Source organism: Oryctolagus cuniculus, unplaced genomic scaffold (genome assembly GCF_964237555.1).
Source record: "Oryctolagus cuniculus unplaced genomic scaffold, mOryCun1.1 SCAFFOLD_109, whole genome shotgun sequence".
NCBI classification, from domain to species: Eukaryota; Metazoa; Chordata; class Mammalia; order Lagomorpha; family Leporidae; genus Oryctolagus; species Oryctolagus cuniculus.
The window spans coordinates 218,458-241,128 of NW_027208307.1; the positions used below are offsets into that span (position 1 = coordinate 218,458).

General features: G+C 38.6%; 1 protein-coding gene across 4 annotated transcripts in view; it reads left to right on the forward strand.

The window, feature by feature from the left end:
- LOC127485527 (anoctamin-5) overlaps positions 1-17,071 on the forward strand; it is a 235,505-nt gene extending 218,434 nt beyond the window's left edge. For all 4 annotated transcript variants that reach the window (XM_070067793.1, XM_070067794.1, XM_070067797.1 and 1 more), the window contains 2 exons: positions 7,475-7,543; positions 15,647-17,071. In XM_070067793.1, the coding sequence (XP_069923894.1) occupies positions 7,475-7,543; positions 15,647-16,012 (435 nt within the window). In that variant the 3' untranslated portion in view covers positions 16,013-17,071. The remainder of the gene's footprint in view (positions 1-7,474; positions 7,544-15,646) is intronic.
- Positions 17,072-22,671: the final 5,600 nt, after the last annotated feature.

Consider the following 22,671-nt stretch of genomic DNA (forward strand, 5'->3'; position numbering starts at 1 on the left):
AGCCAGATCTGAATGCCTTAAGGGGTGATTCTGAGGCCAGAGTGATGTTTAGGGTGTTTGTCATTCTCTGAGTCTGCTGTGTGGCCTGCTTCCCATGTTGCATCGTTCTCTCCTTTTTAATTCCACCTGTTGTTATTAGCAGACACTTGGTCTTATTTATGTGATTTTTTTGACACTTATTCCTATATATATGTTACACGCTTAAAATGATCGCTTTAACTAGTAAGATGGCATTAGCACCCACTTTAATGGAATTAGGAGTCCCATGGCAAAATTTTTAGCTTTACCCTTAGGGGTAAGTCCGAGGGAATGTCTGCCGAACTGTACATCTCCTCCCTCTCTTATTTGGGCTCTTATTTTTTACTGTGATCAATTTTCAATTGGATTTAAAGACTTATGAGTAATTCTGTGTTAAGTAAAGTGTTCAACCAATGATATTAAGTAGAAAAAGAAAAGAGTAAAAAAACTAAAATAATAAACTGATCCTCTAAACTCAAGACAAGGGCTATTCAAATATTTGTTCCTCATAGTGTAAATTTCACTCCTAGATGTTTCCTTTTAGGTGCTCTACTAGTTGTCACAGATCAGGGGGAACATATGATATTTGTCTGTTTGGGACTGGTTTATTTCACTAAGTATGATTTTTTCAGATTCATCAATTTTGTTGCCAATGTCCGGATTTCATTTTTTTTTTACCACTATGTAGTATTCCATTAGTACATATCCCATAATTTCTTTATCCAGTCTTCTGTTGACTGGCATTTAGGTTGATTCCATGTTTTAGCTATCGTGAATTGAGCTGCAATAAACATGGAGCTGCAGATAGCTCTTTTATTTGCCGATTTTATTTCCTTTGGGAAAATTACAAAGGGTGGGATGGCTGGGTCCTATGGTAGGACTATATTCAGATTTCTGACATACCTCCAAATTGTCTTCCATGCTAGCTTTACCAGTTTTCATTCCCACCAACAGTGGATTAGGGTACCTTTTTCCCTACATCCTCACCAGCATTTGTTGTTTGTTGATTTCTGTGTGAAAGCCATTCTAGCTGGGGTGAGGTGAAAACTCATTGTGGTTTTGATTTGCATTTCCCTGATGACTAGTGATCTTGAACATTTTTGCATGTGTCTGTTGGCCATTTGGATTTCCTCTTTGAAAAATGTCTGTTTAATGGGGCCGGCACTGTGGCAGAGCAGGTAAACACCCCGGCCTGAAGTGCTGGCATCCCATATGGGTGCGTGTTCTAGTCCCGGCTGCTCCTCTTCCAATGCAGCTCTCTGCTGTGGCCTAGGATAGCAGTAGAAGATGGCCCAAGTCCTTGGGCCCCTGCACCCATGTGGGAGACCCGAAAGAAGCTGCTGGCTCCTGGCTTCAGATCAGTGCCACTCTGGGCATTGCGGCCATCTGGAGAGTAAACCATTGGATGGAAGATCACTCTCTATCTGCCTCTCTGCCTCTCTTCTCTCTGTATATCCCTGACTTTTGAATAAATAAATAATTCTTAAAAAAAAAAAGAAAAATGTCTGTCTAAGTCCTTGGCCCTTCTCTTAAGTGGGTTGTTTGTTTTGTTGTTGTGGAGTTTTTGATCTCTTTTTAGATTCTGAATATTAATCCTTTATCAGTTGCATAGTTTGTGAATAATTTCTCCCATTCTGTCGTTTGCCTCTTCACTTTCCTGACTGTTCCTTTTGCCTTTCAGAAACTTCTCAATTTGATGTAATCCTAGTTGTTAATTTTGGCTTTGGCTGCCTGTGCCTCTCGGGTCTTTTCCAAGAAGTCTTTGTGCCAATATCTTGCAGGAATTCTCCAATGTTCTCTAATAATTTGATGGTGTTAGGACGTAGGCTTAGATCTTTAATCCATGTTGAGTGAATATTTGTGTAAGGTGTAAGGTAGGGGTCTTGCTTCATTCTTCTGCATGTGGGAATCTAGTTTTCCCAGCACCATTTGTAGAATAGACTGTCCTTACTCCAGGAATTGGTTTTAGCTCCTTGATCAAATATTATAAGTTGGCTGTAGATGTTTGGATTGATTTCTGCTCTGTTCCATTGGTTTATCCATCTGTTTTTGTACAAGTCCCAGGCTGTTTTGATTATAACTGCCCTGTAGTATGTCTTAAAATCTGGTATTGTGATGCTTCCGGCTTTGATTTGTTGTGTAAAATTGCTTTAGCTATTCGAGGTCTCCTGTGTCTCCATATGAATTTCAGCACCATTTTTTCTAAATCTGAGAAGAATGTCTTTGGTGTTTTGATTGATATCACATTGAATCTGTACCTTGCTTTTGGGAGATTGGACATTTTGATGATATTCATTCCTCCAATCCATGAACATGGAAGAATTTTCCATTTTTCTTTTTGTGTCTTCTTCTATTTCTTTAAGGTTTTGTAATTCTCATTGTAGAGATCTTTAACTTCATTGGGTAAGTTTATTCCAAAGTATTTGATGGTTTTTGTAACTATTGTGAATGTGATTAATCTTGAAGTTCATTCTCAGCTGTGGCATTGTCTGTGTATACAAAGGCTGTTGATTTTTGTATACTGATTTTATATCTTGCTACTTTACTAAACTCTTCTATGAGTTCCAATAGCCTCTTAGTGGAGTTTTTGTATCCTCTATATAAAGAATCATGTCTTATGCAAAGAGGGATAGTTTGACTTCCTTCTTCCCAATTTGCATCCCTTTGATTTCATTTTCTTGCCTAATGGATCTGGCAAAAAACTTCTAGTACTATATTGAATAGCAGTAGTGAGAGTTGCCATCCCTGTCTGGTACCAGATCTCACTGGGAATGCTTCCAACGTTTCCCCATTTAATAGAATGTTGGCTGTGGGTTTTGTCACTCCCCCTCTTCGTGGAGGAACGACACAGGACCCTGCGCTGTTCTTTCATCTGCTCGGCCCTCCCCGGGTTTGCTGCTGGTTCTTCCCGGGTTGGCTACTATCCCTTCCACCTCCGTGGAAGGGCAGTTCCCCCTGGCCACATTCCCCACTTCCGCAGGGGAGCGGCACACCGCCGGCCGGCTTTCTCGGGGGGCTGCACAGGTGTTCCCTCAGATGTTCCCCTTAGATGTTCCTCATAGATGTTCCTGGTGCATGCCGTCTCTCTCCTCCTTTATAGTCCTCCTCCGCCAATCCTAACTCGGCTGCCCACACGCCGAGTACGCTGCTCTCCAATCAGGAGCAAGTCCTACAGTTTATTGATTGAACTGGAGGCAGCTGTGCAGAAGCTGTTTACTTCTCTCCCAGCGCCATATTGTGGGAGAGCAGATGCATAGAATAAGTCTTAATTCCAGTAACTTAGTCCAGTCCGGATTGCTCCCCACAGGTTTTTCATAAATTGCTTTGATTGTATTGAGGAATGTTATTTCTATACCCAATTTGCTTAGAGTTTTCATCATGAAAGGAAATTGTATTTTGTCAAATGCTTACTCTGCATCTGTTGAGATAATCATGTGGGGTTTTTCTTTTTCAGCAGTTTGTTAATGTGGTGTATCACATTGATTGATTTGCGAATGTTGAATCATCCCCGCATACCAGGGATAAATCCCATTTGGTCTGGGTGGGTGATCTTTTCATGTGTTGTTGGATTTGATTGGCTAGAATTTTGTTGAGGATTTTTGTGTCTACGTTTATCAGGGAAATTGGTTTGTAATTCTCTTTCTCGGTTGCGTCTTTTTCAGGTTTATGAATGAAGGTGATGTTGGCTTTGTAGAAAGAATTTGGGAGGATTCCCTCTCTTTCAGTTGTTCTGAATAACTTGAGAGGAATTGGAATTTGTTCTTCTTAAATGTCTGGTAGAATTCAGCATTGAAGCCATCCAGTCCTGGGCTTTTCTTTGTTTGCCTGTGTTATGGGTCTATTTAGGTTTTCTATGTCTTTATGGCTCAATTTAGGTAGATTGTATGTGTCCATGAATCTATTTCTTCTTGGCATATAGCTCTTTGTAATAATTTTTGATGATTCTTTTTATTTCTTTGGTGTCTATTGTTACATTTCCTTTTTAATCTCTAATTTTACTGATTTTGTTCTTCTCTGTCGTCTTTTTGGTTAATTAGGCCACTGGTGTGTCACTTTTGTTTATTTTTCAAAAAACCAGCTCTTCCTTTTGCTGATCTTTTGTGATGTTTTTTTTTTTTGGATTCAATTTTGTTGATTTCTTCTCTAATTTTAATTATTTCTTTTCTCCTAGTAGTTTTGGCCTTGGTTTATTCTTGTTTTTCTAGATCCTTGAGATGCATGAATAGCTCATTTATTTGGTGCTTTTGCAATTTTTTTAAAGATTTATATTATTTAATTGAAAAGTTTCAGAGAGGTAGAGACAGGAGAGAGGTCTTCTATCCGCTGGTTCAATCCTCAGATGGCAGCAACTGCCAGAGCTGCACTGATCCAAAACCAGGAGCCAGGAGCTTCTTCCAGGTCTCCCATGTGGGTACAGGGGCCCAAGTATTTGGGCCATCCTCCACTGCTTTTCCAGGCCATAGCAGAGAGTTGTATCAGAAGATGAGCAGTTGGGTCTTGAACTGGCATCCATATGGGATGTTGGCGCTTCAGGCCATGACTTTAACTGACTGAGCAAGAGCACTGACCTCCAATTTCTTGCTGTTGACACCTATTGCTATAAACATTCTTCTTTTCACTGCTTTTGCTGTATCATGGAAGTTTTGATATGTTTTGTTGTCATCTGCATTCGTTTCCAGAAATTTTTTTATTTTTTTTTATGTCTTCTATGACCCACTTCTCATTCAGGAGCATGTTTTTCAGTCTCCATGCATTTGCATATGCTCTAGAAATTCCTGACTTCCTGATTTCCAACCTCATTCCATTGTGGTCCAATAAGATTCATGGTATGATTCAGTTTTTGAATTTGCTGAAACTTGCTTATGGCCTAGTATATGGTCAATCCTAGAGAAAGATCCATGCACTGCTGAGAAGAATGTGTATTCTGGAATTGTAGGGTGAAAAGTTCTGTAGTTATCTGTTAGTTCCATTTGGTCTATAGTTAGATTAATTCTGCTGTGTTCTTGTTGATTTTCCATCTGGTTGATCTGTCCATTGCTGAAAGTGGAGCTTTGCAGTCCTCCAATACTATTGTATTTGAGTATAAGTCTCCCTTTAAATCTCTTAATATTTCTTTTAATTGGCCAGGTTCCCTGTAATTAGGTGCATACACGTTTATAATAGTTACATCTCCCTGTTGATTTGATCCCTTAAACATTATATAGTACCCTTCTTTGACTCTTTTAGCAGTTTTTCTGTTAAAGTTAATATTTTTCTGATATTAAGATGGCTATACCAGCTCTTTTTTGGTTTCTTTTGGCAAGGAATATCTTCTTTCATCCTTTCACTTTCAGTCTGCATATATCTTTGTTGGTGAGATATGTTTCTTATAGGCAGAAAATACATGGGTTTTATTTTTTAATCCAGTCAGCCAGTCTGGTCTTTTTTAAAATTTTATTATTATTATTATTATTTGAAAGACAGAGTTAGACACTGAGAGAGAGAGACAGAGAGAAAGGTCTTCCTTTTCCTTTGGTTCACCCCCAAATGGCCGCTATGGCTGCACGTTGTGCCAATTTGAAGCCAGGAGCCAGGTGCTCCTCCTGGTCTTCCATGTGGGTGCAGGGACCCAAGCCCTTGGGCCATCCTCCACTGTACTCCCGGGCCACAGCAGAGAGCTGAACTGGAAGAGGAGCAACAGGGACAGATCCAGCACCCCGACTGGGACTAGAACCCGGTGTGCTGGCGCCGCAGGCGGAGGATTAGCCTAGTGAATTGCGGTGCTGGCAAGTCTAGTCTTTTGACTATGGAGTTGAGGCCGTTTACAATCAAGGGGAGTATTGATAAGTAATGACTTTGCCCTGCTATTTTTCCAAAAATATTCCTAATTTTTACTTTGAACTTCCTTTTATCTTTTACTGAGAGATTTTATTCCTTTACCTTCTTTTGTAGTGATGACCATGTTTCTGTGTGCAGCACATCAGTAAGCATCTTTTGTAGGGCTAGATGGGTGATGACAAATTCTTTCCATTTCATTTTTTGTTTTAAAAGATTTATTGATTTATTTGAAAACCAGAGTAACACAGAGATAGGAGAGACAGAGAGAGGTCTACCATCAGCTTGTTCATTTCCAATTGGCCACAACAGGCGGAACTGTGATGATCCGAGGCCAGGAGCCAGGAGCTTCTTCCAGGTCTCCCATGTGGGTGCAGGGGCCCAAGCACTTGGGCCATCTTCTGCTGCTTTCCCAGGCATAGCAGAGAGCTGGATCAGAAGTGGAGCAACTGGGTCTCGAACCAATGTCCGGGATGCCAGCACTGCAGGCGGCTGCTACACCACAGAGCTGTCCCCTCAATTTCTATTTGTTATGGAAATTCTTTATTTCACATTCATTCATAAATGAGAGCTTTGCAGGGTATAATATTCTGGGATGACAGTTTTTTTTTTCTGTTAATCTTGGACTATATCTTACCACTCTCTCCTAGCCTGTAGGGTTTCTGATGAGAAGTCTGCTGTGAGTCTAATTGGAGATCCCCTGAAAGTAATCTGGCATTTCTCTCATGCACATTTTAGAATCTTCTCTTTATGTCATTTGGACTTGGGTAGCTTCTATTTCTTTCCCAGGCCATAGCAGAGAGCTGGATCAGAAGAGGAGCAGCTGGGACAAGAACCGGCACCCACATGGGATGCCATTGCTGCAGGCCAGGGCTTTAACCTGCTGTGTCACAGCGCAGGCCCTGATACAGGCCTATATTGTACAGTGTTCAATATCTACCCTCATTTTGGTGAAAACATTCAAAATCCTCTCTCCTAGCTTTTTAAAAAACATATTATACATACTCAAGACATGCCTATTTGAAGATTAGTGTTTGAAGATACTGTAATTAAGTATTTTAAAATTTTAGTGTGTATTTTGTTATACTTTACTCACAGTTCAAGCAAAAATATTGATGATCAGTGAATTGTTTTTAAGTCTACATAATTTGATTATGTGAACTAATGACCTATAGTTTAATTTGATTTTTCTCTGTGTGAAGCCATTCTATCCTTCAAGATTAAAAAGTCATATTGACATTTTGGCTTAAAGTTGAATTAAATATATAATTTATTTGCAGAGTATTGAACTTTGTAATACTGAGTCATCCCAAATAACAGCATGATATATTTGTCTTATTGTAAAGCTTTTATTTAAAAAGCAGTATTTTATTCAGTAAAGTTTTTATATGTCTTCCATTAAAAGTTCTGCTGCATATTTCCCAGAGATTATAGGATATATTGGATTTTTATGATTATTGGGAATTATTGTACAGATGGAAAACAGTACATGACATTAAGTTTGACGTAATACACGGAGGCCTTTTTAAAATAACTGGGGTGGGACACAGAACACTTAGAAGTTTGGCCATCGTGTACCAAGTCTCTCATTGAACAAATAAGAATAAAAGTATTCTGCATAATTCTGTTTGTTTTGCTAAAGGAAAGAAGAAAAGAATTTGAGCAAAATCTCCGAAAATCAGGTCTTGAATTGGAAATTGAAGACAAGAGGGTAAGTTTCAATATATATTTATACCTGAATCTTATTTTGTAAAATTTTTATTTATTTAAATATTGTTTGAGATAGAGCACTCTTATCCGCAATGAGGCCAGATAATCCAGACCACAATCCAGGCCAGACTCACACCATGGTCTTCCTCTGGCTATATCAACACAGTCCAAGTCTTCCACATAAGTGGCAAGTGGGATCTCACTCACAGAGATCTTTCATTTAGGGTGTTTTTTTTTTTTTTTTTTTTTTTTTTTTGCCAGAGTGTCTTGCCTTTCCATGCCTGAGAAACTCTGATGGGTTTCTTAGCCAGATCCAAATGCCTTAAGGGCTGATTCTGAGGCCAGAATGCTGTTTAGGACACCTTTCATTCTATGATTCTGCTGTGTAGCCTGCTTCCCACGTTAAATCGTTTTCTCCTTTTTCATTCTATCAGTATTAGCAGACACTGGTCTTGTTTATGTGATCCTTTGACACTTAATCCTATCATTATGATCAATTATGAACTTAAACTGATTACTTTGACTAGTGAGATGGCATTGGTACATGCCAGCTTGATGGGATTGAGTTGGAATCCCCTGGCATGTTTCTAGCTCTACCATTAGGAGTAAGTCTGAGAGAGCATGTGCCGAACTGTACTGGTCGTCCCTCTCTCAGTCCCACTCTTATATTTAACAGGGGCCACTTTTCAGTTAAATTTAAACACCTAAGAATAATTATGTGTTAATCAAAGAGTTCAACCAATAATATTAATTAGAAAAACATACTAAAAGGGATAGAGTATTAAGTTGTTCCTCGACAGTTAGGACAAGGGCTGATCAAGTCATTGTTTCTCATAGTGTCCATTTCCCTTCTACAGGTTTCCTTTTAGGTGCTCAGTTAGTTGTCACAGATCAGGGAGAACCTATGATATATGTCCCTTTGGGACTGGCTTAATTCACTCAGCATGATGTTTTCCAAATTCCACCATCTTGTTGCAAATGACTGGATTTCATTTTTTTAGTGCTCTTTAGTATTCTATAGAGCACATATCCCATAATTTCTTTATCTAGTCTTCTGTTGATGGGCATTTAGGTTGATTCCAGGTCTTAGCTATTGTGAATTGAGTTACAATAAACATTGAGGTGAAGACAGCTCTTTTATTTGCCAATTTAATTTCCTTTGGGTAAATTCCAAGGAGTGGGATGGCTGGATCATGTGGAAGGGCTATATTCAGGTTTCTGAGAAATCTCCAAACTGACTCACATAGTGGCTTTACCAGTTTGCATTCCCACCAACAGTGGGTTAGTGTCCCTTTTTCCCCACATCCTCGCCAGCACCTGTTGTTTCTTGATTTCTATATTTAAGCCATTCTAACTGGGGTGAGGTGAACTTGTGGTTTTGATTTGCATTTCCCTGATTGCTAGTGATCCTGAATATTTTTTATGTGTCTGTTGGACATTTGGATTTCCTCTTTTGAAAAATGTCTAGCGCAGTTCTGGCTGTTGCCTCTTCCAGCCAATTTGGGAGTAAACAATCGGAAGGAATTCCTCTCTCTCTCTCTGCCTCTCCTCTCTCTGTGTAACTCTCACTCTCAAATAAAAAATAAATAAATTTATATAAAAAAAGAAATGTCTATTTAGGTCCTGGTCCAATCTCTTAAGTGGATTGTTAGTTTTTTTTTGTTGTGGAGTTTCTTGATCTCTTTTTAGATTCTGTTATTAATCCTTTATCAGTTGCATAGTTTGCACATATTTTTTCCCACTCTGTCCATTGCCTTTTCACATTGCTGACTATTTCTTTTGCGGTACAGAAACTTCTCAATTTGATGTAATCCCAGTTGTTAATTCTGGCTTTGACAGCCTGTGCCTCTGGGGTCTTTTCCAAGAAGTCTTTTCCTGTGCCTTTATCTTGTAGGGTTTCTCAATGTTCTCTAATAATTTGATGGTATCGGATCGTAGAATTAGCTCTTTAATCCATGTTGAGTGTATTTTTGTGTAAGGTGTAAGGTAGGGGTCTTGCTTCAGCGTACTTTGGATCCCCTAAAGGATCATATCATCGGTAAAGAAGCATAGTTTGAATTCTTCCTTTCCAACTTGTATCCCTTTAATTTCTTTTTCTTGCCTAATGGCGCTGGCTAAAACTTCCAGAACTATATTGAATAGCAGTGGTGAGAGTGGGCATCCCTGTCTGGTACCAGATCTCAGTGGAAAGCTTCCAACTTTTCCCCATTCAGTAGTATGCTGGCCATGATTTTTTCATAAATTGCATTGATTGCATTGAGGATTGTTCCTTCTATACCCAGTTTGCTTAGAGTTTTCATCATGAAAGGGTGTTGAATTTTCTCAGATGCTTTCTCTGCATCTATTGAAATAATCATATTGTTTTTCTTCTGCAGTCTGTTAATGTGGTGTATCACATTGATTGATTTGCAAACATTGAACCATCCCTGCATACCAGGGATAAATCCCACTTGGTCTGGGTGGATGATCTTTCTGATGTGTTGTTGCATTGTATTGGTCAGAATTTTATTGAGGATTTTGCGTCTATGTTCATCAGGGAAATTGGTCTGTAATTATCCTTCTCTGCTGCATCCTTTTCAAGTTTAGGTTAAGGTGATGCTCATAAAAAGCATTTTGGAGGATTCCCTCTCTTTCAGTTGTTCTGAATAGTTAGAGAAGAATTGGAATTAGTTCTCCTTTAAATGTCTGGCAGAATTCAGCATTGAAGCCTCTGGTCCTGGGCTTTTCTTTGTTGAGAGGTACCTTTAAAATTATTTTTTTTTAAGCAGGCAGAGTTAGACAGTGAGAGAGAGAGAGACAGAAAGAAAGGTCTTCTTTCCATTGGTTCACCCCTGAAATGGCAGCTACGGCTGGTCACTGCGGCTGGCTCACTGCTTGATCGAAGACAGGAGCCTGGTGCTTCCTCTTCATCTCCCATATGGGTACATGGCCCATGCACTTGGGCTGTGCTCCACTGCCTTCCAGGGCTAGAGGAGAGCTGGACTGGAAGAGAAGCAACTGGGACAGAATCCGGTGCCCCAACCTGGACTAGAACCTGGGGTGCAGGCGCTGCAGGCAGAGGACTAGCCAAATGAGCTGCGGCGCAGGCCAGGATGGCCTTTATTACTGATTCAATTTCTGTCTCAATTGTGGGTCTGTTTAGGTTGTCTTCATAGTTCAATTTAGGTATGTTGTATTTGTCCAGTAATCTAACATATCTGATAGATTTCCCTGTTTGCTGGCATACAACTCTTTGTAGTAATTTCTGGTGTTTGTTGTTACAGTCCCTTTTTCATATTTGATTTTATTTATTTGGTACTTCTCTCTCCTTTTTTTTAATTAGTTGTGTCCATGGAGTGTCAACTGTTTATTTTTTAAAAAAACTCACTCTTCATTTGGCTGATCTTTTGTAATTTTTTTTCATACTCAATTCTGTTGATTTCTTCTGTAATTGTAATTATTTCTCTTCTCCCACTAGTTTTGCGTCTGGTTTGCTGCAGCTTTTCTAGATCCTTGAGATGCATTGATAGCTCATTTATTTGGTGCCTTTCCAGTTTTTTGATATAGGCACCTATTGCTATAAACTTTCCTCTTAACACTGCTTTTGCTGTATCCCGTAAGTTTTGATATGTTGTGTTGTTATCTTCATTTGCTTCCAGAAAGTTTTTGATTTCTCTTTTGATTTCTTCTGTGACCTGTTCTTCATTCAGGAGCATATTGTTCGGTCTCCATGTGTTTGCATATGCTCTAAGGATTCCTGAGTTGCTAAGTTCCAGCTTCATTCCATTGTCCTCTAAGAAAACTGCATGGTATGATTTCGATTCTTTGGAATTAGCTGAGACTTGCTTTATGGCCTAGTCAATCCTAGAGTAGGTTCCATGTACTGCTGAGAAGAATGTGTATTCTTCAAGTGTAGATATCTGTTAGATCCATTTAGGCTATAGTGTCAATTAAATCTGCTGTTTCCTTGCTGATTTTCTGTTTAGTTGATCTGTCCTTAGCTGAAAGTGGAGTATTGAAGTCCCCCAATGATATTGTATTGGAGTCTAAGTCTCCCTTTAAGGTCCTTAGCATATCTTTTAAATAACCGGTGCCCTATTATTATGTCCATACAGGTTTATAATAGTTACATCTTCCTGTTGAATTGATCCTTTAATCATTATATAGTGCCCTTCTTTGTCTCTCTTAACAGTGTTAGTGTTACAATTTATTTTTTCTGATATTAATATGGCCATACCAGCTCTTTTTTGGTTTCTGTTGGCGTGGAATATCTTTTTCCACCCTTTGACTTTCAGTCTGCATGCACTTTTCTAGGAAAGATGTATTTCTTGTAGGCAAATAGATGGGTTTTGTTCCTTAATCCATTCATCCAGTCTGTGTCTTTTAACTGGAGAGTTGAGGCCATTTATATCCAATGCGACTATTGATAAGTAGTGACTTTTCCCTGCCACTTTTCCAAATGTATTTCTAATATATGCTTTGAACTTGTGATCTTTTACTGAGAGATTTTCTTCCTTTACCTTCTTTCATGTGATGACCATGTTTCTGTGTGTAACACATCTTTAAGCATCTTTTGCAGGGCTGGATGAGTGGTGACAAATTCTTTCAATTTCTGTTTGCTATGAAAGGTCTTTATTTCACCTTCATTCACAAATGAGAGCTTTGCAGGATATAATATTCTGGCAGTTTTTTTCTCTTAGTACTTGGGCTATGTCTCACCATTCCCTCCTGTCCTGTAGGGATTGATGAGAAGTCTGCTGTGAGTCTCATTGGAGATCCTCTGAGAGTAATTTCTCTCTTGTACATTTTAGAATCTTTTCTTTATGTTTCATTGTGGTGAGTTTGATTACAATGTGTCATGGCGAGGATCTCTTCTGGTCATGTTTAATGGGAGTTCTGTGTGCTCCCTGTACTTGGATGTCTTTTTATTTCTCCAAAGACGGGAATTTTTCTGCTTGTATCTCTCTAAAAAGGCCTTCTACTCCTTTCTCTCTCTCCATGCCTTCAGAACGTCTAAAACCTGAATGTTGGGTTTTTTAATAGTATCCTGTAGATTCCCAACCATATTTTTTAGATTTCTAATTTCCTCTTCTTTTCTTTGGTTTGACTGTATGCTTTCCTGTGCTCTGTCTTCTAAGTCCGATATTCTCTCTTCTGCCACACTGATTCTGTTTTTAAGGTTCTCAACTGTGTTTTTTATTTGTTCTATTGAATTCCTCATTCCATTTTGATTCCTCCTTAAGATTTCATTTTCATAAGAGAGATTTTCTTTCATGTCCCGCATGGATTTCAGTATTTCATGCATTTGTGTTTTTTTAATGATTCTTTTTATTTATTTATTTATTTGACAGATAGAATGAGACAGTGAGAGATACAGAGAGAAAGGTCTTCCTTCCATTGGTTCACCCCCCAAATGTCTGCCGTGAACAGAGCTACACAGATCTGAAGTCAGGAGCCAGGTACTTCTTCCTGGTCTCCGACACAGGTGCAGGCACCTAAGCACTTGGGCCATCCTCCACTGCTTTCCAGGGCCACAGCAGAGAGTTGGCATGGAAGAGGAGCAACAGAGACTAGAAGCCAGCACCCTTATGTGATGCTGGCACCACAGGCAGAGGATTAACCAAGTGAGCCACGGTGCAGGCCCTCATGCATTTGTTTTTGATTACTTCTATATATTCTTTTTGTTTTTTTATTTTTTTGACAGGCAGAGTAGACAGTGAGAGAGAGAGACAGAGAGAAAGGTCTTCCTTTGCCGTTGGTTCACCCTCCAATGGCCGCCGCGGCCGGCGCGCTGCGGCCGGCGCACCGCGCTGATCCGATGGCAGGAGCCAGGAGCCAGGTGCTTTTCCTGGTCTCTCATGGGGTGCAAGGCCCAAGCACCTGGGCCATCCTCCACTGCACTCCCTGGCCACAGCAGAGGGCTGGCCTGGAAGAGGGGCAACCGGGACAGAATCCGGCGCCCCGACCGGGACTAGAACCCGGTGTGCCGGCGCCGCTAGGCGGAGGATTAGCCTAGTGAGCCGCGGCGCCGGCCCACTTCTATATATTCTTATCATAAATTTTTTTGAGTTCTATTTCTTTCATTTCTTCTATCTCATTGTCTTCATAATCTTGTATTAATTATCATGTTCTTTTGGGAGCGTCATGTTGTCTTCCTTGTTCTTGTCCCCTCAGTTGTTGCATTTGTTGTTTGCCATTTGTGGAGATACTTGTTATTTTCTTTTTTTTTTCCCACTGTGGCTACTTTTTTCATTTTATTATGACTCTTAAGATAAAAAGGGGACTGTCTGCTTTCAGTGACTCTCTAGAGTCTTGTGGTGGGTTTGGCCAGAGAGCTCTGTTCAGTTCTTCAGGGTTAAGGGTGTGCTTAAGGTGACAAACCCAGGTTGGGTGTGATAAATCTCTCCCTCTCTCTCTCTCTCTGTTTTTAATCAGAAGGGAAGTAATTCCACTCAGCTGAGCTCTTCTTCTCGATGGCGATCAGTGCCTGAGCACTAGCCCCAATGGGAATAATATCCGTCTGCTCTGTACCAAGGATCACACAAAGGATCTCTGCAGTCCTCAGTGTAAGCTCAGATCCTCCTGCAGTGTCTCTCACTGAGTAGCCAAGGCCGCTCGAGTTTGTGGCGTCTCCCACTGAGAGTACTCACATCTCAGCCACACTGTGAGTTCTCTCACACACTCTCATTTTTTTTTCCTTTTTTCACAGTCCCAGTTCATGAGCTCCACTCATTCACTAGGTCTTGGTCTCCAGATTTCTGAGGTATCTCCATGCTGTCTTTCACAGTGGTTACAACCAGTTTACATTCCCACCAATGGTGGACCAAGATATCTTTTTCCCCACATCCTCACCAGCTTTTTTCATTTGTTAATTTCTGTTTCATGGCCATTCTAACTGGAGTGAGGCTAAACCTTATTGTGGTTTTGATTTGCATTTCCTCGATGGCTAGTGATCCTGAGCATTTTCTCAAGTGTTTATTGGCCATGTGAATTTCCTCTGTTGAAAAATGCCTATCAAAGTCTTTGGCCCATTTCTTAAATGGATTGTTTGTTTTATTTTGTTTTAAATTTCTTGAGCTCTTTATAGATTCTGGATATTAACCCTTTATTAGTTGTGTAGTTTGCAAATATCTTCTCACATTCTGTTGGTTGCCTCTTCACTTTGCCGAGTGTTTCTTTTGCATTGTATAAGCTTCTTGATGGAATCCCATTTGTCAATTTTGGCTTTGATTGGCTGTGCTGTGAGGTCTTTTCCAAGAAGTCTTGCATATCTCAATGTCTTGCAGAGTTTCTCTAATGTTCATTAATGAGTTGATTGTATTGAGTTGTAGATTTAGTTCTTTGATCAATTTTAAGTGGTATCCTGTCACAGCCAGTTGATATACATACACACAAAGGCTTCCATGGCTTCGGCTGGAGCCCAAAATGTCACTTCCCTTTTCCAGCTGGGTGCTGACCACTTTTGTAGAGAAGATGGGATAAGATAAATGTGCCCCTTTTACTTCTGCTGGGTCTGCAAGTACCTTAGGTCTCCAGGCCAGACTCACACCATGCTCGTCTTCTGGCTATATCAATACAGGTTATCGCAGTTTGGTCTCACCTCCATCTCTAAGCTGCTACCCCACTCTGACTCTTGGCTGCTTAGTGTGTTGTGTCCATTTTCATGCTGTGTGCCTGCAGCTTCCACATAGGCCCATGGCATTCCTCTTCCCTCTGTAGAAACTCCATTTTTGTGTTCTCTGATTCTCCCATTACAGCACACTTCCTACGCTATTTTTTGTTTGTTTGTTTTGCTATTGATCCCTATCCTAGCACAGCACATTGTTCCCTTCTGCCACCTTGGAGTCTCATGAATTTCTCTTTCTCTCTCTTTCTGTTTCTCCTTCATACATACACACACACATGCACACATATACATATATATTATATGTACCTATGCCCTTGTTTATGTAAGCATACGTTTTGAGAATTTGGTTTCCTAAAAGTTTTGCTGAAAAAATTTCAATGAACTGAAAATACTTGTACATGTTTGAGATTTTGTAAAATTTTATTTCTTTTCCTCAATCATCTCAATAACAAATATTTCAGGAAGCTTTGTGTTCTTTTTCCTCTTTTTACAATGCAGGACTCTGAAGATGGAAGGACTTACTTTGTCAAGATCCATGCTCCTTGGGAGGTATTAGTTACTTATGCTGAAGTATTGGGAATCAAAATGCCTATTCAGGAGAGTGATGTTCCCCAAAATGAGGACACTCCATTGACCTATATGCTTTCGGCTGTGAAACTTCCAGCGAGTGTGAAGTATCCTCATCCTGAATATTTCGCTGCCCAGTTCAGCAGACATCGTCAAGAGCTCTTCCTCATTGATGATCCATCAACTTTCTTTCCATCCTCGGCAAGAAACAGAATTGTAGGTAGAGAAACCTTCGGGCACATTCCTTCAAATGTTGTGTGTGTGCCTTTGTGTCCTTGTGTACAGGTGTGTGTATAATACAATGTCTGCAAGGTGTTCCTTTGTAGAATATGAGCACTTCATGGTGTTGGGTGAGTTTGAAAGTTTGTTTGGACCCTAAAACCCATTATCATCCCTACCTCTCAAATTGTTTTTTTTTAAAAAATGAGTGGTTGACAGTGTGGATATAGTAAAGATACAGGGTTCATGCAATACTCAGAAAAGCACCTAATTTTGAGAAGCAGAAGACATTTATTTTGTACATTTTTAATGAAATAGTTCTATAATCATAGAGGTTACTTGTAAAATTCAGTATACAGTAAGGACGGTTTCAATCATTCCCAATAAAATGGGAATAACTAAATTTTTATATGTGGATAGAATTTGTGAAACCTGAGAAATCTTTTCCCCTCTTTTAAAACCATTTTCAGTCTTTGAATCATTATTTCCTCTACATTTGTAGTCCTAGAATGTTTAACTTTCCCATTAGAACCTTGCCTCCTAAAGAATCATGGTTTCTGTGTGGCCATTTCTTTGTGTTTTGTGTTTAGACAGGAATAATATCTATTTCATTGATTACCCTGAAAATTAAATAATTCAAAAAATTGAAGGAGTTAAATTGTGCCAGGCATATAATAAGTGTTCAGTAAGTGTGAGATACTATCATTCTAATTGCTCTGACTTTAGATGAAAACTTTAGATTCTGTATTGCTTTTACACTTTCTATCTACTGCTTATTAATATAGTCACTATGGGTCAGCGGTCATAGACCCCTTTCTCTTCCTGAGCAAGTTAAGAGGCAAGATTATATTTTTCCCACATCTAAAATAAATATTTTTAAAATTCACTGGCAGGAGTACTAAAAATATAATTCCTAGAACATAGGCTTTTATTATAATATAAATGCACAAATGAAAAATACTGTCCCATTGCTTTCTAGGATTAAAAAGCAAAAGAAAAAAAACCTACAAGACAACCTTTAGGAAATAAAGAGCATATGACAGGGAACCAGAGAAGTTGTTTTGAGTCACAATCCTGCTACTTTCTAAATAAGATAATTTCTCTTGAAATAAACAAAATAATGTGGGTATTACTATGGAATCCAAATGAAAGCATGTATGTGAAGCACTCTGCAAATTTTAAGGTATTTTGGAGATACTTGGTACATTAAAAAGTTGCTAATACAAAGCAAGAAATTAGGAATTTGCTCAGTATTAGAAATGTCAGTATTTGTTTACTTTTACTTACTCTTTGTAAACAGTCAAATACCTTAGGGTAATTAGCAGCAAAGCACAATAATTTCTCCTCCTTCATGGTGGAGTGATAAAAATCTTGCTCTGTTGAGGAAGTTATTTTACAGATTTGCATATTAAAAGCCCCTTCTTTCCTACCCTCCTCCCAAACACTGTAGTATATGTATGTACAAATCAAATAGTATTACAAGAACATCTCACATCAGGATAGAATTTCATACTTTTCAGAGCATCTTCAGAGCCATCATGACACTGGAAGCTCACAGTATATACTATATATTTTACTTTTACATATGTGAGCATGTATGTCTGCATATCAAACATATAGATGCATATATGAAAGATATTTTGTGTCACATCTTTTGTTGTGGACAAAGTCCAGACTTTCAAATATGAACCAATCTCTAGATTTATCCAGCTGTAAAGAGGGAAAAAGCTCATGCTTTCAGTAGGAGACTAAAATTTAACATATGGCCAAGAAATTTGTATATAAAAGAGGAACAGTAAAACACATCTGATCACTTGAATAACAAGACTCTGGACAGAGAACTGGTTCTTAGTTCACACTGAAGCTGAAGTTTCAGTCCACCTATAATGAAATATTTTCCATTGCACTAATAATGCCTTACATGTATTCATGTCATTATCTTTTCAGTCTAAATAGTATTTCACAGTTTGACATTTTATGAGTGCACTCCTTCCAATATAGATTCTTTTTGATAGTTTTTTAAATTATTTTCAATTTGGGGCTTTTAACATATTCTAATTCATACATCCAAATATCTACAAATCATCTTATATGTTCTTATGACAAGCACTGTATTTGCACTGCCTAAAGCCAAACTTTTTAGCTCTTCTCTCTTGACTGTCACCATCAAAAAATAGACAAAAACCATCTCTGTCTTTTTCCCTCTCTCCCATCCTCTTTCAATCTGTGTCCATGCCTGTGTCTGTATCTGTATCTGTGTCTCTGTCTTTATCTCTGTCTCTGTCTCTCTTCATTCAGCACTTCCATTAAAGCATCAGAAAGAAACCTAAGATTTCTTTACACTACCAATTTGTCTCAGCCATGTTCAATCCATCAGTAGCTTCTATTAATGTAAATATCTAAATCCTAAATATCTCTTGAATCCATATTCTTTCAGTTCCATCCCCACTATTAGCAAATTTTCCAAAAACTTATAGCCATCATTAAAGAGATCTACCACAATGTTTTTTTAATGAGTCTCCATACCGATTTTTTGCTACCTCTAATATATGTGAATGACATATGCAAAACCTTCAAACCTCTTCTTTTTTTTTCCTTTCTTTTCTTCCTTCCTTTTTCTCTTTCCCTCCCCTCCTTCCTCCTTTCCTTCCATCTCTCTTTCTCTCTCTCCTTCTTTATTTCTTTTGTAAGATTTATCTATTTGAAAGGTATATTTTCAAAGACAGTGAAGAGAGAAGAGAAGAGAGATCTGTCCACTGGTTTACTCCCCAGATGCCACAATACCTGGGATTGGGCCATGTTAAAGTCAGGAGAAAAGGAACTCCATCCATGTTTCCTACATGGGTGCAGGGACCCAAGAATTTGGACCGTATTCCACTGCTTTCCCAGACACATTAGCAAGGAGCTGGACTGGAAGTGGAGTAAGCCAGGAGTCAAACCCATGCTCTTAGGAGAAGCTGACATTGTTAACCAGTGGCCTAACATGCTGTGCTGCAACACTGGCCCCAGCATCAATACTTCTTTTACAGTATAGATCAGTGTTTTTAATGTGGCTGAGAACTACATGATTTCCTTCAGAGGAATTACAATATACATAGGTATATAATTTGTATGCATATGCTGATTTTATTTCCTTATGGTAAATTCCCAGGAATGGGATGGCGGTGTCATGGTAAGGCTATATTCAATTTTTTTAAAAGATTATTTATTTGAGAGGTAGAGTTATAGACAGTGAGAGGGAGAGACAGAGAGAAAGGTCTTCCATCTGCTGGTTCACTCCACAGATGGCCGCAACTCCTGGACGTAGGCCCATCAGGAGCCAGGAGCTTCCACATCTCCCATGTGGGTGCAGGGACCCAAGCCCTTGGGCCATCTTCTGCTGCTTTCCCAGGCCATAGCAGAGAGCTGGATGGGAAGAGGAGCAGCTGGGACTAGAATCAATGCCCACGTGGGATGCTGGCACTGCAGACAGAGGATTAACCTACCTTGCCACAGTGCCAGCCCCAATATATTCAGATTTCTGAGGTATCTCCATACTGTCTTCCACAGTGGATGTACCAGCTTACATTCCCACTGACAGTGGATTAGGATATCTTTTCCCCTACATCCTCACCATTATTTATTCTTTGTTGATTTCTGTATGAAATCCATTCTAACTGGGGTGAGGTGAAACCTCATTGTGCTTTTGATTGCATTTCCCTGATGGTTAGTGATCCTGAGAATTTTTTCAAGTGATAGTTGGCCATTTGAATTGCCTCTTCTGAAAAATGCCTGATAAAATCATTTGCCCATTTTTAAATTGGATGGTTTGTTTTATTGCTCTTGAGTTTCTTGGGCTCTTTTTAGATTCTGTGTATTAATCATATATCAGTTGCCTAGTTTGTAAATATTTTCTTCCATTCTGTTGGTTGCCTCTTTGCTTTGCTGCGTGTGTGTTTTACAGTCCAGAAAATTTTCAATTTGATATAATCCCATTTGTCAATTTTGGCATTGATGCCTGTGCTTCTGGGGCCTTTTCCAAGAAGTCTTTGCCTATGCCAGTGTCTTGCACAGTTTACCCAATGGTCTCTAATAATTTGATGGTATTGGGTCATAAATTTAGCCTTTGAGCCATTTTGAGTGGATTTTTGTATAAGGTGTAACGTAGGGGTCTTGTTTCATACTTCTGGATTTGGATATCCACTTTTCCCAGCACCATTTGTTAGAGAGACTGTTCTTGTTCCAGGGATTGATTTTAGCTCTTTTGTCAAAGGTAAGTTGGTAGTAGATGCATGGATTGATTGCTGGAGTTTCTATTCTGTTCCACTGGTCTACATGTCTATTTTTTTGCCAGTAACAGACTATTTTGATTATAACTGCCCTGTAGTATGTCTTGAAATCTGGTATTCAGATGCCTCAGCTTTGTTTTTGTTGTATAAGATTGCTTTAGTTATTCAAGGTCTCCTCTGTTTCCATATGAATTTCAGGATTGTTTTTTCTAGATCTGAAAAGAATGTCCTTGGTATTTTGATCGAGATCACATTGAATCTGTAAATTGCTTTCAGTAGTATGGAATTCTTTTAAAAAATATTTTTTCATTTTATTTGAAATGCAGAGTTACAGAGAGACAGAGGCAGAGGGGGGAGGGAGAGGGGGGTCCTCCATCCACCAGTTCTCTCCTCAGACAACCCCAGTAGTATGTATATTTTAATGATATTGATTCTTCCAGCCCATGAACATGGAAGATTTTTCCACTTTTTGGTGTCTTCTATTTCTTTCTTTAATGCATTATAATTTTCATCATAGAAAGCTTTGATGCCCTTGGTTAAATTTATTCTAAGGTTTTCAATTTTTTTTTTGTAGCTATTGTGACTGGGATTATTTTAGAGGTTCTTTCTCAGCTATGGCATTGTCTGTATAGAAAAACTATTGATTTTTGTGTGTTAATTTTATATCCTGCCACTTTACCAAATTCTTATGAGTTCCAATAGTCTCTTAGTTGTTTCTTTTGGATCCCATATATATGGAATCATGTCATCTGTAAATAGCGATCATTTGACTTCCTCCTTCCCAATTTATTTCCCTTTGCTTTCTTTTTCTTGTCTAATGGCTCTGGCTAAAACTTCCAGGACTATATCGAATAGCAGTGGTGAGAGTGGGCATCCTTATCTGGTTCCAGATCTTAGTTGATATGCTTCCAACATTTTCCCACTCAGTTAGATGCTGGCCATAGGTTTGACATAAATTTCCATGATTGTGTTGAGGAATGATCATTCTATCCCCAATTTGCTTATGGTTTTCATCATGAAAGGATGTTGTATTTTATCAGATGTTTCTCTGCATCTGTTGAGATAATCATATGGTTTTTGTTCTTCAGTTTGTTAAGGTGATGTATCACATTGATTGATTTGTGAAGACTGAATCATCCCTGTGTACCAGAGATAAATATCATTTGATCCAGTGAGTGATATTTTTGATGTGCTATTGGATTCGATTGGCTAAGATTTTGTTGAGGATTTTTGCATCTATGTTCATTAGGGAAATTCATCTATAGTTTTCTTTTTCTGTTGTATCTTTTTCAGGTTTAGAAATTAAGGTGATGCTGGCTTCATAGAAGGAGTTTGGGAGGTTCCCCCCTTCAATTGTTTTGAATGACTTAAGAACTGAAATTAGTTCTTTTTTTAAATATCTGGTAGAATTCAGCAGTGAATCCATCCAGTTCTTAACCTCTCTTTGTTGGGAGTGTCTTTATCACTGATTCATTTTCCATCTTGGTTATTGGGCTTTTTATGTCTTATGTGTCTTCATGACTCAATTTTGGTAGCATCTATGTGTCCAATGTTTTTCTCCTAATTTTCCTAATTTGTTAGCATGAAGCTCTTTGTAGTAATTCCTGATGATTCTTTTTATTTCTGTGGTACCTGTTGTTACATTTTTTTATCTCTGCTTTTATTGATTTGGATCTTCTCCCTCTTTTTTTTGTTATTTGGGCAAATGGTTTATCCATCTTGTTTATATTTTCAAAAAACAGGTCTTTGTTTTGCTGATCTTTTGTAGTTTTTTTTAATTTTTTCCCTAATTTTAATCATTTCTTAAGTCCTACTAGTGTTGGGTTTGATTTTCTGTTGTTTTTCTACTTACTTGAGATGCATTGATAGCTCATTTATTTGATGCCTTTCCAATTTCTTGATGTAGGTACCAACTGGTATAAACTTTCCTCTTAAGACTACTTTTGCTGTATCCCATAAGTTTTGATATGTTTCCAAAATTTTTTAATTCTCTTTTTATTTCTTCTATGACCCACTGTTCATTCAGGAGTATCTTGTTCAGTTTCCATGTGTTTGCATATGTTCCACAGATTCTTGAGTTGCTGATCTCCATCTTCATTCCATTGTGGTCAGAGAAGATACATGATATGATTTTGAATTTTTTGAATTTGCTGAGACTTGCTTTATGGCCTAGAATGTGATAAATGGTAGAGAAAGTGTTTCATGCACTGGTGAAAAGAATGTGCATTCTGCAGCTATAGGATGCAAAGTTCTGTAGGTATCTATGAGGTCCATTTGGACTATAGTATCAATAACTCTGTTGTTTCCTTGCTGAAAATTTGTCTGATTTGTCACTGCTGAAAGTGGGATATTCAAATCCCCCAATACTGTTATATTGAAGGCTATGTCTCCCTTTAAATACCTTAACATTTTTTTATAGCCAGGTGCACTGTAATTAGGTGCATATAAATTTATTATAGTCACATCTTC